The sequence below is a fragment of the Siphateles boraxobius genome, unplaced genomic scaffold, assembly GCF_051911475.1.
Source record: "Siphateles boraxobius isolate OS27281-9 unplaced genomic scaffold, OSU_SipBor_1 130, whole genome shotgun sequence".
Lineage (NCBI taxonomy): Eukaryota > Metazoa > Chordata > Actinopteri > Cypriniformes > Leuciscidae > Siphateles > Siphateles boraxobius.
The window spans coordinates 14,656,984-14,676,717 of record NW_027508734.1 but is presented as its reverse complement, the minus strand read 5'-3'; the positions used below and the strand labels follow the sequence as shown (position 1 = coordinate 14,676,717).

Sequence of the window (19,734 nt, the reverse complement as noted above, 5' to 3'; positions counted from 1 at the left end):
TTGAATTTAAATGCAGTTGTCACTCTCGTAACTTGAGTGTTTACCAGGATTGTGCATCAAATGTTGAATGTGCACCAAAGTCTTGTTTGAATGTTTTAGGATAGATAGATGGATAGATAGATAGATAGATAGATAGATAGATAGATAGATAGATAGATAGATAGATAGATAGATAGTTATTTAGTTAGCTAGTTTTATGTTGCGTTCCATCCAAAGTCAGAAAAGTAGGGCTGCACAATTAATCGAACATAAACCACATGCGATTTGGCAAAGGCTGTGACTATTTTTTATGCGCAGTATTTATGCATATTTTTTATGTGCAGCTTGTCAGTGCAGCATGGCTCTGTGATCAGTAGTAAATGCTGCTGCATCTGAAAGCCAGAGGGTGCTCTCAACTGCATGCTATAAGCGACTCAAACCCGCAGTGCTTTCAGATGGAGCAGCATTTACAGTACTATTGATCACAGAACTGTAAATTACTGAAAAGCTGTGCATAAAAAATAATCATAGTCTTTCTATTGCACTGACTTTCCGGGTTGAAAGGAAAGCTGCATTAGCTACTGTTATGCAGGATGAGGTTAGAAATGCTTTCGCCTGGACAGTTTTGCAGCAGTTGTGAGACAGTCCTCCATGCATGTCAGCGCTAATGGAAATCAGCATGCCTAGCTGTATCCATTCCTAGCCATCCTTGGCTAAACGGGATTCGTCTTCAGCACCCAGCTGTGTGTCACATTCACTTAAGCTGTGAAGGAACAGGAAGGGAAACCAGAAGCCCACATCAAAAACGCTTTGGAATAGAGGGACATCAGACAGCCAAAGTGACATGTTGCAGAGCACGTATGGTGCAAACGTTTGATGATTGTAGACTCAAAACAAGAGACATCCATCTTAGCTTTCTGATGTTTAGTAAACAACAACGTCTTTGTTAATTCTCTTGTTTTAAAAGCCTATTTGATATATTTTTTTCTGTCTAACCATCTCAAAGGTCCTCTGATGTTTTTTGGTGCTTTTCCACTGTAAGGTACGACTCGGCTCGGCTCGGCTCGGGTTAGCTTTAGCTCGGTTTGCTTTCCCACTGCAGTTAGTACCGCTTCAAAGTGGGTGGGATTATAGACTGATCGTTATAGTTTATCCGCTCCTCGGCAACCAACGAGAGGAACGTCTGCACTTCGTCCACTGACCACGATTCAGCCATTTCATTTTTTGAATTTTTTTTCTTTCTTTTTTCTTCAAACAAGGCAAGCAAGTAGTTTTAAAACAGGTGCAACATTGGTGGCTGTTACTGGCTCTTTAAATCTAGCGGGTTTGATGTCTCGCAAATACAATGACGCTGGTAGTGACGATTCTGTCTGACCAATCAGTGATCTGCAGTGTTTACACGTCACAATTTAGTAGCGGTACGGTACGCTTGGAACCTCAACAGAGGTGGTATCGTTTAAAGCGAGGCGAAGTGAGTCGTACTGTACCATGCAGTGGAAAAGTGCCACAAAGTGAGCCGTACCGAGCCGAGCCGTACCATGCAGTGGAAAAGCGCCATTAGTAATTTGGCGCTCGTAATTTAAATAACACTATACATTCAAAATTTACACTAATTTCAATTTGCTGCCTTAAAATCGAGTTGTATAGTATAATCAACTTGGTTCAACTTAAATTATATTAAACTGACTGACTTATTAAAATAGTTTTTTTTTTCCAAGAGACACAAATTAGTAGTTTTAGTTAATGATAACAACACAAGTTAATTTCCAGTTAATTACATCACAAATTTTTAACATCATTGGTTGCTATGTGAATAATAATAAGTCTAAAAGATGGAAAATCATTGCATAAATACCATATGTTTCTTGTTCCTTATGTGAAATTGACTATTAAAGATATGTAATTATGTTATGTGGATAGCAGATGAACCCAAGCACAGACGGTATACGCAAACACACAACGTTTATTATAATAGAAAAAACAGGGGAAAACAAAACCCACGAGGGGGCAAAACAGTACAAGATAAAGTAAACGACTAACCACACTAGACTAAGACTATGACATTAAACTATACAGGAACAAGACAGGCTTTTACAAGATTGCAACTTTTAGACAAAACACTCGACAAGGTACTCACTGGGTATTGACAAGGCACGTAAGGCAATGAACCAGCACAGGACAGCAAACACAAGGAGATTATAAAGGGAACACTAATGATCAACAGGTGATACAGATGATAAGGTGATAAGGACAGAACGAGGATAACAAGGGGGGCGGGGCAAGGGAACGAGACAACACAAGCACATGGCCAAAACACAAGACCATGTGCTTGCACACAAAACATGATTCTGTCATGATCCTGCCTCAAGAATAGAGAAAATCAAGGACATGAGGGCATTAGACATTGTTATATTAATTATATAACTTGAATATCAGATCATTTATCTCTAATATCAGAGCAGTATTTATCTGGCGCAAAAACAAACACTACTAACTAGATAATTATGACTGTTGTAGTTTTCTGGCTCTCCTTACCTGTTATTCATTGTTTAAGCTCAAAAATGGTTTTGGTAAAGTCAAATTACAGGCTTGGAGGCTGCTGGAGTTCAGCCCTGCCAATGCCAATTACAAGAGGAAGCACAGCAGACATCTTTAGCTTTTTGTTGTTAGAAGATTTGAAGGCATTGAACATGGTTGTGCTAGTCTCAGGAATGCTTTTCAATCCTAAATGTCGACTGCTTATGGAGAGATTCAAAGGTACCTTCTGCTTGAACTGACGTTGACCCTGATGGGTTTTTTAATTGTGCTTTAGCAAGGAGCTTGTCTAGTTTGTTTGTTAGTGTTTGGTGTAAGTCTTATTGTGCTGAGAAAGCAAAAAAACAAAGTCTCTTAGATCTTCTTGGATGTCAGATGGGTTTCCTTTGGTGGCGGGGAGGAGCTGTGCTGTTTGCATGTAATGTGGGGACAAATCTGTTTGAATTCAGGCCAGTCTGGAAGTGGGGGGCCAATGCTGCTTTTTGTAAGTGAGACTGGACGATATCCAGACATCAAGTCTTGTTTGGTGTTTGCATTAGTCTCTTTCTTTTTTTCTGCGTCTCGCTCGCTCTCTCTGCCCTCTTCTGTCTGTCTGCACTTCTCCAGAGACACCCTGAGCCCTCATGTATGTGTAGTGCAAGTTCACATTGATTCGTTCCCAGATGATGATGTGAAGCTGTCAGCACCTTGCTCAGTCATCATATGGGTACGTGGGAAAATGGCCCCTTCTAAAGCATCTGTTTGTCATTTCACACCCAGCCCTGGCTATTAGACAGTCTCTGTTTGTTCCATAGGACCACAGAGCTCTGACATAATTCTCAGCACACTCACATTAGCCCTGCTGTAGTGACAAAACACTATTAGCACTGATCTGCAGTCAGTCAGTCATCAATCAATCAATCAAGTCTGGATGAAACTATCAATTTTGGGTTTTCAAAACTATAAAATTCTGGGTTCTCGTGTTTTATGGGGACTTTTCATAGATATAATGATTTTTATTCTGTACAAACTGTATATTCTATTTTCTAACCCTAACTCTATCCCTAAACATAAACCTCACAGAAAACATTCTGGGTTTTCATTAAAAAAAAAAAAGAAAAAAAAGGGATTTTCATGCCTTCAATGCCTTGTTCATTCCAGAGGTCAAACGAGAATGCCAGACTGTTTCGAGCTGATAGAAAGGCAACAGTAACTCTTCAACAAGTGGTGATGGCGCAATGGATAAGACACATGCCTTTGGTGTGAGAGACCTGGGTAGAATCCACTGTGAGACACCAATGTGTCCCTGAGCAAGACACTTAACCCCTAGTTTCTCCAGAGGTGTGCGACCTCTGACATATATAGCAATTGTAAGTCGCTTTGGATAAAAGCGTCAGCTAAATGAATAAAAAAAATAAAAAATAAAAAATAACCACTTTTTACAACCAAGGTCTGCAGAAGAGCGTCTCTGAAAGCACAACACGTCAAACCTGGAAGCAGATGGACTACAGCAGCAGATAATCTCACCTGATGCCACTCATGTTAGATAAGAACAGGGAACTGAACCTACAATTTTGGACAATAGAAGATTTGATAAAACGTTGCCTGGTCTGACGGGTCTCATCCCATAATGTCACACAGCTCAAATCATCTCAAACTGGTTTCTTGAACATGACAATGAGTTCACTATACTCAAATGGCCTCCACAGTCACCAGATCTCAATCTAATAGAGCACCTTTGAGATGTGGTGGAATGGGAGATTCACTTCATGGATTGCTTGTTGAATCTGTCACAATACGGTGAATATGTTATAATTTTACGATCATATTTTTATGTTCTACTAGGGGTGTGACGGTTACTATATAACCGTGAGACTGACGGTTATAGTTGAACACCATCATTAGAATTCTATAATTGCCAAAACCGTGTTATAAAAATAATTTTTTTACAAAAAATTTTTTTACCATAGAGAATGTTTAAATACTAATATCAGCTTACGAGGAAACGGAGGCGGAGTTAGTGGTGCTTCGGAGGCTGCTGCAGGAGATGATTCGGGAGAGGTCTTTGCCCCTTTACCAATCAGAGCGCGCGCTGACACGGAGTAAAGCCTTGTTTATACTCGACGAGTCCGCACGAGCGCGAAGATGCGCGCGGCAAAAATGCATTGGGTGCGTAGGACCTATGCGTAGGACCGGCAAACCCCCATTTTGCTTGGCTGTGTGCACGGCTTTTCTTTTGTAACAGCGCGCGTGGCATTGAAATGTTGAAAAGAGGTTGAACGACTAAAAAAAGCCGAATCTTCCCGAGCATGTACGTCTCACCGCACCGGCACCCAGTTTGCGCGTCTAAATTGCAAAGTTCATTGCAACGTTTCTTTTTGTTAAGGTTTTGTTTACTGTGTTTGATTTATTTAAAACAAACATTCATTGCAACGTTTTTTTTATTTTTTATAAGGATTTGTTACTGTGTGCGATTCATTTAATGGAAAGCACATTCACTTCTAGTTGTCTTGCTGTTCATTTGAAATAAACATAGAGTAAGTAGCTAATCAGTGTCTGCTCGTTTGTTCAAACTAAGTTGTCCTATAACAGACGAACGTCGCAACGCATGCCACTCTTGTCTGGTTGTTGTAGCTTCTCTTGAGCATTGTGGTTGGTTCAATCCTCATGAAACCTAAATCGTTTCAAGAGTCGAGCAGGACATAAGCTGGATTTGTTTAATTTGCTGATATTTTGAAGTGTTACTCCCTAAACCAATAGAGGAAAGCCACATAAGGGGACAGGAGCACACGATTACAGCAACAGCGCTGTGGTTTTCCCACATGGCACTATATAACCATCTGAGGTTAGGTTCAGGCAAAAGGAATCCAAACAAACAAAATATTTTCAGATAAAAATACTTCTCAAGATATTCTATATCAGCTCTATATCAACAGGAATACCCTGTTGCCTAAATCTTTTTTGCTGTTTTGCCTTTAATGTTTGCTTTTTTCTTTGTCTTGAAACTGGTTAGTTTATTTCTCTTATACATAATTAATATGCACAGATATGCACAGAAAATTAATGTGCACAGAGATGCATTTAATTGCTTTCAAAGCTCAGGACAGGAGGCAATGAACAATGAACAGTTATGTTTTATTTGTGTCAATCTAGCATCAGATGCCAGTTGTGTTGTGAGAAACAAGAGACACAAATTAGTCAATAATTGACATACTGAAGGAATACAGGGTTATAAATTAATGTAAATAGAATACAGCTCAATTCGTTCTTGGAAGGATTAAAGGAGAAATGTTTAAGTTCATATTAGGAGCTCTGAGCTCTGGTAATTTAGGATAGTTTGAGACACCGCTTTTCCACAGTCGGGCCGAATGGTTCTAAGAGTGGTAAGGAACGGTTCCAGGTATGTTTTCACTTGAGCCTGGTTCGACACGACACGATTACAAACCGTTCTTGACCCGGAGTTCTCAGCACGGTTGGGATGCCTGGCTACCAGTTTCTCTGTAGCTGGCTTAGTGGGCTATTTGAGTGATGTAAACACATTAATAAAAAAATGTAAAGAAATAACGGATCATCCTCCATAATGCGGTCGCTATTTACATCTCAAACTATCAGTAAACCGATGCGTTACCTAGGGAACGACTGGCACATTTGTATATTACATTCCAAAGAGCTCCGTTATCAGCCCAAAATTGGAAAATGAAACCATATCAGTACCGGCTGGCCCGGATCGGCACGGAATGGAACGGTTAAGCAAAGAGAACGGTTTGGCCCGATGGTGGAAAAACGGCTATTGTTGAGATCTCTGACACGTCAGATTAACTGCAGGAAATATGATGAGACTACAGTCTACAAATGCTCTCTGTTTAATCTCAATGCTGTGAACAATGTATATATGACAGAAACATTATTTGTGATTTTCCTTTCCTAATAGCTAACATCTGTGTCTCTGGTCTTATTTTCTCTCTAGAACAGATTTTTGTGTCCACAAAGATGAGCCTTGTGACACAGTTGGTGAGTATGTCTGGCTGAACTGCTCTTTTTTTGTTGTTGAATGCTTCTCATAGTTTCTTTGTGGAATGTAAAATACCTAAAAAAAAATTAATTTTAATTTTTAATTTTTGTGTAATTTTAGCACAATAGCAACAGCATAGCAACACTGTAGCAACCACCCATAATGACCAACAAGCTTAACGTTCTTCAAAAAATGTAAACAATATTTAAGGTTCATAAAGAACATTTGTAATACTTTAAAAAAAAATTGTAAATGCCCCATTATGATTTTTCAAATATTACCTTTCATGCAGTATGTAATAGCTGTCTGTGACTGTAAACGGCCTGCAAAATTGTAAAGTCGAAAGTGCACATTAAATAAAGTTATTGGGTCTCATTCACTAATAATTGTGAGGAGAACTTCTCACGGAAATCTCCGCCTAATTCTCAAGAAGTTTGTATGCACATGAATCTGTTCTTAACATCGTTCTGTGAATTTGGAGTATTCTAAATGAGCGGCCGTGTGAACGAGGTTAGTCATTTGCATAAAACATGCCCAAACATCTCCATATAAGGGCTTTCCACATATGCTTTCCTTATAGCCTTTCGCCACTCTCGTCAAACTTGCCGCTTGTTGCAGACTCGCTCTCGCCCGAACCTCGAGCAATGCCAAGTGTGCCATTCTCACAATAAACACCTTTTATACAGACTCAGATTAACAGACCTCTCGTTAGCCAGCTGTATTCATACTTTGCAGTCACGTGACTACCATGGATACCTGGTGGGCAAGAAACGCTGACAAAATGGCGATAAACAGTGGCCAGCTAGGGGAATTGCAGCTTTGCTAATTTCTAATACTACAATCAATTATATAGTGAGGCTATTTTGTTTCCATGGCACATAAATATCACTAAAATGACGAAACGATCCCGAGCTCTATATCATTTTAGTGATATTATTAATATTTAGTAATTGTATTGTTTTTAGTGTTATTAGTGTCATTAAACGTTTTGTTAATGTGCTATGGAAACAAAATAGCAGTCTTTAGTTCACGAACAGCACAACTCTGCCATCTGTGAAACTCAAAAGCAGCTTCAAAAACTTGTTTAAAAAGAAATATTCTTCTAATTTTTTACTGTCATTAATGTAGGTCCACATAGAGCTGCACGATTATGACAAAAATCATAATTGCTGATTATTCCCTTGAAATTGTAATTGCAATTATTAATTACGATTATCACAATTTACATTGAATATATATCTATAGGCGTATTATAATACATGTTTACACAAAAATTGTTAACACACACACAAGTACTGTCCCCCTTTATTTAACATACAGATAAATTGTAAGAATGACTAACAGTAAAGACTACTAATAGATAAACATTAGGACTATGCTAAAGCAATTAAATAGCAGTCCCAAACTAGTTTTTGTTAATACAATGTTGATATGAGCCACCACAGTCATTTAAAAATATAAAAAATAACACAAAGTGAAAATAAAGTGGCATTTTGGGGTTATGGAAACGACAGTTACCATGGTGAATACACAATACTAACAAGAACTGTTAATGAAACAGCTCCTGGTGATTAGAATGAAAATCATACATGCATGCAAATCCTTCTCAGCTAACACGTGATTTATTGGTATTTTACTTTTATTTCATGACTTACTAATTTACATTGTAACAACGCTGCATGCTCGTAGTTTCTTTTGCACTTTATACAGTGAAGCGATACACAGCGCGCGCCGCCGCATTTGCGCGTGCAATTGAAGAGTGCGCGCTACAAACACAGTATAACGGGACAGGACAGTAAAGTCCGTTTTTCTGAGGTGAAAGTCTTTTTATTTCAGCGTACACCTACGTCAATGTATGTCATATTGTGCTGGGTTTTCTGAAGTAGTCGTGATTCGCCTCTCATAACATAATTATGCTCTAAACACACATGCAGAGTGGATTTTCTTTTGTAATCGCGGCTTTGAACGATTACGTTATCGTGGCATCCGTAATCGCAATTAGAAATTCGATTAATTGTGCAGCCCTAGGTCCACAAGAGAAATATTAAAGGGGTGGTAAAACAGGTTTCACTTTTCTAACTTTAGCTAGTGTGTAATGTTGCTGTTTGAGCATAAACAACATCTGCAAAGTTACAGCGATCAAAGTTCAAAGCAAAGGGAGATATTTGCTTTTAAAAAATTCAATTACTAAGGACTACAGCAAACGACCGGTTTCGGACTACACGACATTCCTCCGGAGTTGCTGACGTCAGCATATCCCATTAATTACATAAACCCCTCCCTCGAGAATATTTAATAAGCGGGGCGAGGCCATTTTATATTGCTGTTTTGGAGATGAGTTGTCACAATGCCGTCGAAACGCTGCTGTAATTTTCATCCGGATTGCAGGTCCACTTTGTTCAGCCTTCCTAAGGACGAGGGAGTTAGGGATCAATGGTTAAAATTTATTTTTAACTCGGTCCCTCATAATTATGACCCAAATCTCGCTCTCTGTGCTGCACATGTTACGGAGGAAAGCTTCCACAATCTTCGCGAGCTCAATGCATGATTCGCACATCGGCTTGTGCTGAAAGATGGAGCAGTTCCAACTTTAAAAACAGAAGCTTTTGTTTACGGGCCACAACCTGTAAGTATGATTTATTTTTCGTCAATGTGTTTTCCTGTTATAGTTCGTATTGTTAATTGTACGTTGTAGCAAGGAAGTAAACAAATGACAATGCTGTTTGGCTCTGCAAACCAGCTTGTTAAATGCTCATTCATACTTAACGTTATCCGACAAACACCTAACGTTACAAACTTTTTTTTAATCTCAACAGCGAACTTGGAATTAGTGTAAATTATTCTTTGATTAGAGCTTTTATGTTTATCTACATGCTTGTTTATCTACAGGCATGCTAAACGTGGTTCTGTGTTTGATTTGGCAACTGTAGTAAATCCAATGTTTAGTGTTCATTTTGGGTTAATAGTTCTGTCGACAGATATTTGGCTACAATCATTCTAAAAATACAAAAGTAACGGTACAGTCAGAAACGATCACTATAGATCCGCAGTCTTTACTCAAAAAAATCCCTTTGATGACTGTAGTATAATTTGTTAGAACGATTATATGAAATTCTTGTTTATGAAGCTTATTTTTTGTAATTCTGTAATAATTAGTACAATTAAATAACAGCGTATCTAAAAAGTAGGCTAATGAGAGAACAACAAAAAACAAACCTTTCCGAAACATCGTTTAACAGCCGTTCTTGAACAGGTTCTGCTCGATCATCTTCACTAACGTTTCCTTGTTTATAAGGCCGGTGACACACTGGCTGCGTGGCGTCGTCTCAGCTGCGTGGCGTGTCCGTTTTTATTTCGGCTCCCATGTTAACAGGTTAGAGGAAAAGATGTTATATGTTATTTTGTACACAAATACATATTAATAAATTACATTTTGATGGTTGAAAGTCTAGGTTTTGACATAAATTCAGATATAAATATAATTTAAAAATAAATAAATAATTATCAATTTTCAAATATTGCATCTGTCAATACAGAACAAAATATTCTGTAGTCTATTTTGCTGTCAATACTGCTGACAGTGTCTTTATCAGTAGGCTTTATATTTATGCTTAACATGAAGTAGGCTATATAGGGCTTCCACAACTTTCTCCCATATGTCGAACAAGGGTGATCTGTGCCAGCAGCGCCGCGTCAGACACGTTTCTGGTGTGCAAAGACACAGAAAACGCGACGCAGCCGCCATGCAGCTGACACGCAACAGAAACGCCACGCTCACGCCACGCAGCCAGTGTGTCACCGGCCTAATACACCAAAGCACAAACTAGGCTACCGGTTAAGGTACGGGGCGTGACGTTTTCGGAGAATGTGCACTAGACGGTTAGCGAATCACAACACACTGGGCCAGCTAACCAATCTGAGCCCATTGCGTAGTTTTGACGGACTGGCTTCATAGAACCCGGAAACCATCAGACCGTTTTTGCAAGGAGGGGCAGAGCAGTGTAGAATAAAGGTAAAATATATGAAAAATAATGCAATTTTTTAAAAACCAAGCATGAACACGTTACAGTGCACCCCACAAACATAATCAAGCCTTTGAAAAACTGCGTTTTACCACCCCTTTAAGCCATTAAATTAAGATAGTCGTTGCTATACCGTTATATCCATCGTCATCTCTTGAGAGAACGCAGCGTTAATGCAGCGACATGCTGAAAGCTCAGTCCATTTCTACTTTCACTTTCTGGGAATGAGCACGTTTACATGCACGTTCTTAACCCGATTATGCTGAATAATAGTGCATCCAATCGCACAACAACTATCTGGGATGTCTTTTACACCTCAAAAAACCAACTTTTGTATTAAAACTGGCGACGTCCTGGCAAGATCCTTGATTAGTTTACTGGGTTTCGTTGCTAGAGAACAACGTTCTTGCCCGCCAGCCAGTACTTGTGACGTCACGTGCAAAGTATGAATATGCGTGTATTTCTGTGTTATTCAGAGAAACCTCACAGATTTTCTTACTCTTTAACTGTATATGATGAAATTAAGATCAAATTAAATTGTATTATTTAAGAATTTTATTATATAATTTTATATTATTTAATACAATTAATGCAACATACTTAAATATAATTATAGTCGTGTTAGGATGATATATAACTTCTCAACACGATTAAAAGGCTGACAGAGTAAGTGCTTTTTGCGTACGATTGGTTTCAGTTGTTCCTATATTTTTTTCGTAAATTTAGAATACATTTTATTACAATATTTTTTGGTGAATCATGATTTGTTCTTAAAATCGTACGCACAAATACTTACGCATGCTTAGTGAATGAGACCCATTGTCTCCCAAAAGAAAGAATTGACTGAAAGAACCGCCTAAACGAGTCATCTGGAATTCCAGTCTCACTTCCGTGAACGCGGTAACACATTTGCATAATGCTGCTGGCCTATACTCTTTATTGGCTGCTCGCAAACAACGTCTACTTTGACCCGCCCTCAAACGCTGTACACACTGTAGCTAGTTCATGTTGTGTACATGTCGGGAAAATGCTGTTTTCTGCTCTGCAAATTCTCTTTGTAAAAACTTCCATAGGATGAGGGTGTGAATAGTCAGTGGTTAAAATTACCACAGCAATAAAACAGCAGTATCACCTTTTGTGTGGGTCTCTGGCTAATCAGCTAACTCACGTTATTCTGTCTTACTGAAATACTTCTGCTAATCTTCTGCTAATAATGTATGCACTGTTATTGATATAGTTATTGAAAAAGTGTTACTTTATTGGAAATTTACACATCGGTTTGTTGATGGACATACATAATGTACATCAAACTGATTAGTGTATCACTGAGAAACGTCCTGCTCAATCACTTTGCGATGGAGGTTCTGGTTGAATATCTAGTTCTTCCAATGTATCATCATTGGACTCACGCTCGGATTGATATTGTAAAACTGACGCCGTCGTTACTGTCACTGTGTACAATGGCAGAGGCCTGAGGAAGCCTCCTGAGCTGAAATTCAGTTATGGTAATGGTCGTTTTGTTTCCGACAAGCGCTGTAAGCAGAAGACCAATCAGAGCAGCGGAGCTCAAGGAAAGAAGGGATTTAGAAGGACTGAATGAGAGTTATTGAAAAATGTTGTGATGTGCAATGCTTATTATGAGAAAATGAAAGTGTTTTTTTTTTTACCTTTGATGCATGTAAACCTGTTGTAGGAGACCTCCAAAATAAGGAACCTTTAAAATAGCATAAAAAAAAATTAAAATATATATTTAGGTTCTAATTTTGAAATGCAACATTTCATTTTTTGGGGGTGAAATATGACCCAAACATGTACAGAAACCTCAAACCATATTCAAAAATAAAATAGATTTTTTATCAAAATTGTATTGTAAAACCTATTTAGCTAGAATTATTTTAAGCCATTGGAGGACATGTGTTACGGTTATTTTTGCACCATAGCAATCACCCAGAACAAAGTAGAATCGTTACAGTGAGCTTAACATGGGCAAGCACTTACCAATATCTTCAGAAAATGAAAAAATAAAATGCAGTTTATGTGTTAAAGTTATTCAGGTCACCCTTATACAACTAATATAAATTAATATAACTAATATAAATGTCTTTATAAATCGGTTGAGCTTTTTGATATGGACCATTAAGCATTCTGACATAATCCCGTCAGTTTTCAGTCATTGATGGAGAAACACAAAAACAAGAGATAAATGTTTGCTCAATTATATAAACATGCCTTTGGGTCTTGAGAACGTCAGTCCATGCCTTTTTAATCCAAAGTTTTCATCATTGTAACTTTGATTTCTCCTAAACTCAGAACAGATCTCAGAACCTCAGCCGATCCGTGAGTCCTGGCCACCTGCCGTTTTCACATTTCTCTGTGTGAGGCATTTGAATATAGTTGTGCCACTTCCCCTCCCCTGTCCCCTTGGATTTCAGCCATTTAACAGCAGAGCCAGGTGACTCATGTTCACCCAGCATACCCTTCTCTAGCCTGGGGAATGCACACTGAACTGTGATCTGCTCTTGAGCTGTGTTCCAAAACTACAACATTGTGAACTTTGTGGTTTTCTTTTTTAGAGAGGTAGCTATTTGATTAGACAGTATCCTATTCAGGGCTTGACATTAACACCCGCCAACCTGCCAAATGTGGGTGGATTTTGCTCGTGGCGGGTAACAGAGTCACTCCAACAGGCCACTTTGGCAGGTTGAATAATTGTAGTATTTTCAAAAGGCATCTCCTTCTTCCCGGGTTTCGGCACCAGTGTAACGCAGTTCAGATGTTATGGGAAGAAGGAGGCGGGAACCGGCGAACAATCAAATACATTTTAATGACAAAATAAAACAAATACAAAAACGTAAGTAAAGACGGCAGTCCCTCACGGTCGAATGCCGCCACACACAATAAAACAAAACATCAAATAAAATTCAGGCCTGTCCTCTCTCGCTCTTCACAGTCGTCACACCTCCTTTTATGCTTCCACTCCTCCGTGAGAGATACGAGACCGGTGCGTCACGCAGGTGACGTTTATCGTTAATCACGCCACCGGCCTCGTGCCGTTCTCTCACGTCCCTCGGCCTCGTCCTGCTCGCCACAATCACTCTCACATTCAAGTATTTTTTCAGAATTTGAACTGATGAGCCAAAAAGAATTTGTTCTTCTTTGCTCATTGTTGTTCTAATGCAGAGATGTTTTTTCTACTTTATTATTTACTGCTGTTGTTGATGATAAGGAGTGTTTACATTTACATTGTATATTTCTATCGATTTCCTGTCAACCTTACCAGTAGTCATTATTAGGGCCTGAGCACAAAAATGACACAAACTGAAATGTGTTCTTTATGATGAGAGGAAGGTCCCCCTCAAATTTTAATGTAAATAAAAGCAAGTTTGTCCGAACCATGGCATGCATTTTGCGTGAGGTTTCGAGACTGACCTACTTTCCATTGCAACTTGTAACAAAGAATTTCCCATCGGGGCTCAATAAAGTTATTCTGAGTCTGATTCTGATATTTAAACAGACAGTGTTTCTAATGCTGAAGGTTTTTTCAGTTTAGTTTTTTTATCTTTTTTATTAATCTTTTACATCCATGCACCACTTTTATTATGCAATAAGAAGCTACTTTTTTTATGTCTTTATCTTAATACATGGTTTTATTTTAAAAAGGGAGCTTTACACACAACCTTATCAGAGCTAATAATAATGACCTGTATTGTTATACATTTATGTAGTCTTGATTTGGGTGTGTACAGTGGTTTTATATTTAAAAGGATTGTAAATCTAGTTCAAGTAAATTTTAGCACGCCATAGGCAACTTTAATCAGGTAATTTCACAACAACAAAAATGTGGCTAGTAAAAATGCTGTGTGGCTAGTAACTTTGGAAAACCACTAGCCACATTGGCTAGTGAGCAAAAAAGTTAATGTCAAGCCCTGATCCTGTTAGAAATTAAAAGTCATACACTACTGTTCAAAAGTTTGGGTTTGGTAAGATTTGCAATTTGAAATAGGCCTAAGTCTCTTATGCTCACCAAGCCTGCTTTTATTTTTTCAAAAATACAGAAAAAACAGTATAATTGTAAAATGATCCCAGCCTGGGGTTCCCTGTTTTGTGTTAGGACTTTTATGTTGAAGTATTTTCTGTTGCCATGGTTTGTTCCTATAGCCACCCTTGTTTGTTACCATAGTTACCCTTGATAGTTTCCACGACTACAAATCATCTTCACCTGTCCCTTGTTATCTTGTGTATAAATTCCCCAGTGTGTCTCACGTTTCTTGTCTGGGGTTCGTACCATGATGGTAGTTGAACAAACTCAGGGTTACAGGATTAGTTTTGAGTTGACCAGACCAAACCAAACCAAACCAGGCTTTGTTAGTACCATGATGCTGATCATCAACTTTCTCTGTCATCTCAGGTTTTGATCCTGAGATTCGGAGTTTAGATATTAAATCAGTAGTGAACAGCCAATCACATGTGGTGGAACAATGAAACTGTGATTCACTTCCCAAGAGAGAAGCAGCAGTATTCACTTCTTTCTTCTGCGGAATATTACGAAATTGAAAAATACTACATAAATAAATAAATACATTTAAATAAAAATTAAAAAAGAGCTGTGCATGGAAGAGGACAACTCAAAGAAAAAATCTTGCTATATCAGAGCAAGTAAAAGTTGTGAAGTTAGTTTATATACTGTGTTTTTTATGTATAGAGAGAATAGAACATTTAAGCTCACATTTAGTCATTTTTATAGCTTTTTCTATTGATGCTAAAGTCCATTTATATTACTTTTTATATTATATTTATATTAATTTAAGCTAAGTGCTTAACAATAATTGATAAAGTAAAATTGTACTTACGTAATGGATTAAGGGTATAATAATTACATAAATAATATCTAAATCATACAAAATTATTATAATAAATAAGCATTGCTAAAAGCCAGATGATTTTGTCTTTAAAAATCATTTGCTATGTAGTGACCTTTAATTTGGAGTAGAAACAGGGGGAGTGACTTTATATCATCAGACTGATTTCACAGCTGATCCAGGGTTGGCGCAAACAAAACTGAAACATACATCAAGGCAAGGCAAGGCAAGTTTATTTATATAGCACATTTCATACACAATGGTAATTCAAAGTGCTTTACATAGAAGAAATTAAAATAATCAAAAGAAATCAGAATAATTAAAACAGTTTAGAATAAAAGATAAAATACAGAAATCAGAATAATTAAAACATAAAATAAAATACAGTGCAAACAGTCGGACGAACAGTGGCACAGTGCTCATTCAGTAAATGCACAGTTAAACAGATGTGTTTTGAGTCTGGATTTGAATGTGACTACTGTAGGAGCACATCTGATCTCTTCTGGAAGCTGGTTCCAGCTGCGGCTGGCATAGTAGCTAAAAGCAGACTCGCCATGCTTAGAGTGAACCCTTGGTATTTCTAGCCGATGTGATCCTAATGATCTGAGTGATCTGTTGGGTTTATATTCACTGAGCATATCTGCAATGTATTGAGGTCCTAGGCCATTGAATGATTTATATACCAGTAATAATACTTTAAAATCAATCCTAAATGTAACTGGCAGCCAGTGTAAAGACCTGAGGACTGGTGTGATGTGTTCATATTTTCTGGTTCTGCTCAGAATCCTAGCAGCAGCGTTCTGTATGAGCTGCAACGGTCTTCTGGTCTTTTTGGGAAGGCCAGTGAGAAGTCCATTACAATAATCCACCCTACTGGTGATGAAAGCATGCACAAGTTTTTCTAAGTCTTGACTGGAAACAAAGCATCTAATTCTTGCAATATTTTTCAGGTGATAATATGCTGATTTAGTTATTGCTTTGACATGCCTACTGAAACTAAGGTCTGACTCCAGAGACACACCCAGATTCCTGACTTGATTTTTAGTTGTTTGACCCCTAGACTGAAGGTATGCGTTCACCTTGAGAACTTCATCTTTGTTTCCAAACGCAATGACTTCAGTTTTGTCTTTGTTTAACTGAAGAAAGTTTTGGCACATCCAATTGTTTACTTCATCAATGCATTGGCAAAGGGAGTCAATGGGGCTGTAATCGTTAGGCGATAGGGATAAGTAGAGCTGTGTGTCGTCTGCATAGCTATGGTAAGCGATTTGGTTCTTTCTCATTATTTGGCTCATTGGGAGCATGTACAGGTTGAATAGGAGTGGCGCAAGAATTGAGCCTTGAGGGACTCCGCATGTCATGGATGTCCACTCAGACTTATGGTCTCCTATACTCACATAATAACCTCTGCCTCCTAAGTATGACCTGAACCATTTCTACATCCATGGTATAGGCCCCCTGGTGTTGTCCTTCTATGAATGTTACTTGTGTGCTTGTTGTCAGTTTTGTTTGCCTTCCTTGCCCGTGTCTGGATTTGTCAGTTTTGCTTGGATTTACTTTTATTATGTTTGTTTGAATAAATCTTTGCTGCTTCTGGATCCTACTCTCGTTCTTCTGAAACAGTTACCACCGTTACCTTTTTTCAGGATTCTTTGATAAATAGAAAGAATCTTCATTTTTTTTTTATAGAAATCTTTTGTAACATTAAACATGTCTTTACTGTCACGTTTGAGCAATTTAATGCACCCTTAATAAAAGTATTAAAGTCTTACTGACCCCAAACATTTGAACGATAGTGTACACAAGTGATTTGAAATGTCTCTATAGACAACAACTCTGTGTAACAATAAAAAAATATATAGATTAGAGTTTGCTAATGGAAAAAAAGAAAACAACAATAGTCCATTTTTAATAACACTTACATACTTTTACCAATATTTTTTTTTTGTTGCCATTTGATGAATTATAAGTGTTTTTATATTTAAAAAGTACTCTATACAAAGGACACATGCGATACTACGTACATTTTGATCAAAAAGGTATGTTAAAAGGCAACATAATATTTGACAAGGTCAAGGTTTGGCTGGCTAGTATGGCTAAGTTTGCCCCTGCTGGTAGATACTGTTACTACACCATTTCAAAAAGCATCTTTCTCATTAACAGACATTCATAAGTAGTCGGGTTTTCTGATTAGTCAATTCATATTGTTTTCGTAGTTAAATTAACGCATTCAGTTCCCTTTAAAGGGGAAAAAAGGGCTTTGTGCATTTATTAGGTTCTGTGATTTGTTTGCATGACACTCATAGCATAAATAATTTACTTATATTTCTTAAAAAACTGCAGATTCTATATTTTTCAAACTGCATTCAAACACAGAGGAAATCCATACTTAAAAATGACAAATTTTATGAACAGAATCACAAAAAACAGAACGAAAAGTCATTGACATATTAAATAAATGTGTTAATGGCATTAAAAAAATGAATGGTGCGTATTTTAAATTAATTGCATGTGTTAATCTAATTCTAAAAAAAAAAAAAAACAGTTTTGCCAGAAAATGGGATCGCTATTGGATTATATTGTCTGTGAAGGATGCATGCGATGCTGCCTGAATTTGGCCAAAAGAAGGTATATTAGACAACTCTTGATATTAAGTTTCTTTAACTACTATGTAATAACACTAAAATTAATCAATTGATGCAATGCACTTATTGTGTACAGTACATACATGTTTTTACGTTGTACTTATTTTAAAAATTAAAATGTACCATGCTGGTTTGTAGTGAAAACAGCTTCACTGTTTACTGCACTTAGTTATTGTTCTAGTTATTTACTAATAGCAGCTAATGAATTGGAAGTCAGAAAAAAATAAGGTGGATAGAACCGCTTTTGCATTGAGAGATTAATGCTGACTATTTAGGCAGCCCACTAGGTTGTAGAACAAAGCCTTGGAGTGAAAGTCACTGTGACATTACGATCTCACACCTGACGCGCAGTGGTGTTGTCAGAGGTTTTGTTAAACCGGTGAAAATTGGTCTATTCTGTTTCCAAACACACTTGGTAGAGTCATGCTTTCCTTTGCATACCATGAAACCGTCATCACATCCAGAACGGATTGCAAGCATAGAAGCTACTCCAAGACCGTTTGTTCAGTTCCAGACAATTCGAGCGTGCCGTAGTTGTTCGGGCATGATGGAAATAATTTGGTCACAGTGGTGCTATTATACAGCAATTGGGAATGGTATCCCTAGAATGATGAGTTTGAGCGACCCATACAGATGAGTTTCTGTATGGGTGGCCCAGTTCCTTCAGGGGAACATTGACATCAACCGTGAAAAACTTGCAGTCTGAGGCGGCAGCCAAGCAAGGGCCTCTATGTCAAGACGCGTAAGATAAGCAGACTTTCTATTTCTGTTCCACGTCTTTGTTTCTGATTTAACACTTGCATGATGCAACTCTCCAGTTATTTGACTGTATATGGTCTTTAGTCGATTGGTAGTAGGGTTAAAGTAACCAAGTAAAGTCTGGTGATTATCTGTCAAATGTGAGCATTTGGCATAATGACACTGGATAGTCGCACAAAGACCCAGTAATAAAAGCCCTGACCTCACAAATATCAAATTAAACCCACTTTGTGCCCCACCAGCAGTGTTAACTTAAGAAAACAGACATTTTCGTCTAGTAGGAAATAGTTTAAAGTTAGGGTAGGCTAGCAATTCCAAGCTCTCTTTAAAAACATAAGATCCTACGCTCCCTTCAGAGTGTCTCCAAACCCACACCTCTTTCAGAACACATGAACGCACACAGCAGGGAGAAAACAAAAGTGTCACGAGAGACAACGATAAACTACCTCATGTCTCAAAGCACATAACATTACAATTAATTATGAACATAAAAAATTACCTGACTGCTGCAGATTCATTTCGACATTAATAGTGTTGCCAATGAATAGCATAAATTCGAGTCACGAACTGGTCCAAGTAAACATCACAGGTTTCCATCTCTTCAAAATTACAGTGTTAAATCACAATGTTTTTGGAGCAAATCACCATACCCTACCTTTAAAACTGTGTTTGCAATATTACAATGTGATACATTTGCATTTTAAAATGTTAAAGGTGACCTATAATTCAAAATTGAATTTACCTTGGTATAGTCAAATAACAAGAGTTCAGTGCATGGACATGACATAGAGTGAATCTCAAACTGGACTGTTTTCGCGTTCTCATTTAATTCACGTTTATGAAAAACACCCCTGAAAAAGGTCGGTTCTCCACACAATACCGACTGTGACGCAATAGTCGGGATCATTAATATGTACGCCTCCAAATATTTGCATAATGCCAGC

At 37.8% G+C, this 19,734-nt stretch overlaps 1 protein-coding gene across 4 annotated transcripts in view; it reads left to right on the top strand.

Moving 5' to 3' along the window:
- Positions 1-19,734, top strand: part of adamts17 (ADAM metallopeptidase with thrombospondin type 1 motif, 17) — a 196,612-nt gene that overhangs the window by 34,257 nt on the left and 142,621 nt on the right. For all 4 annotated transcript variants that reach the window (XM_077227986.1, XM_077227985.1, XM_077227987.1 and 1 more), the window contains exon 7: positions 6,461-6,504. In XM_077227986.1, the coding sequence (XP_077084101.1) occupies positions 6,461-6,504 (44 nt within the window). The remainder of the gene's footprint in view (positions 1-6,460; positions 6,505-19,734) is intronic.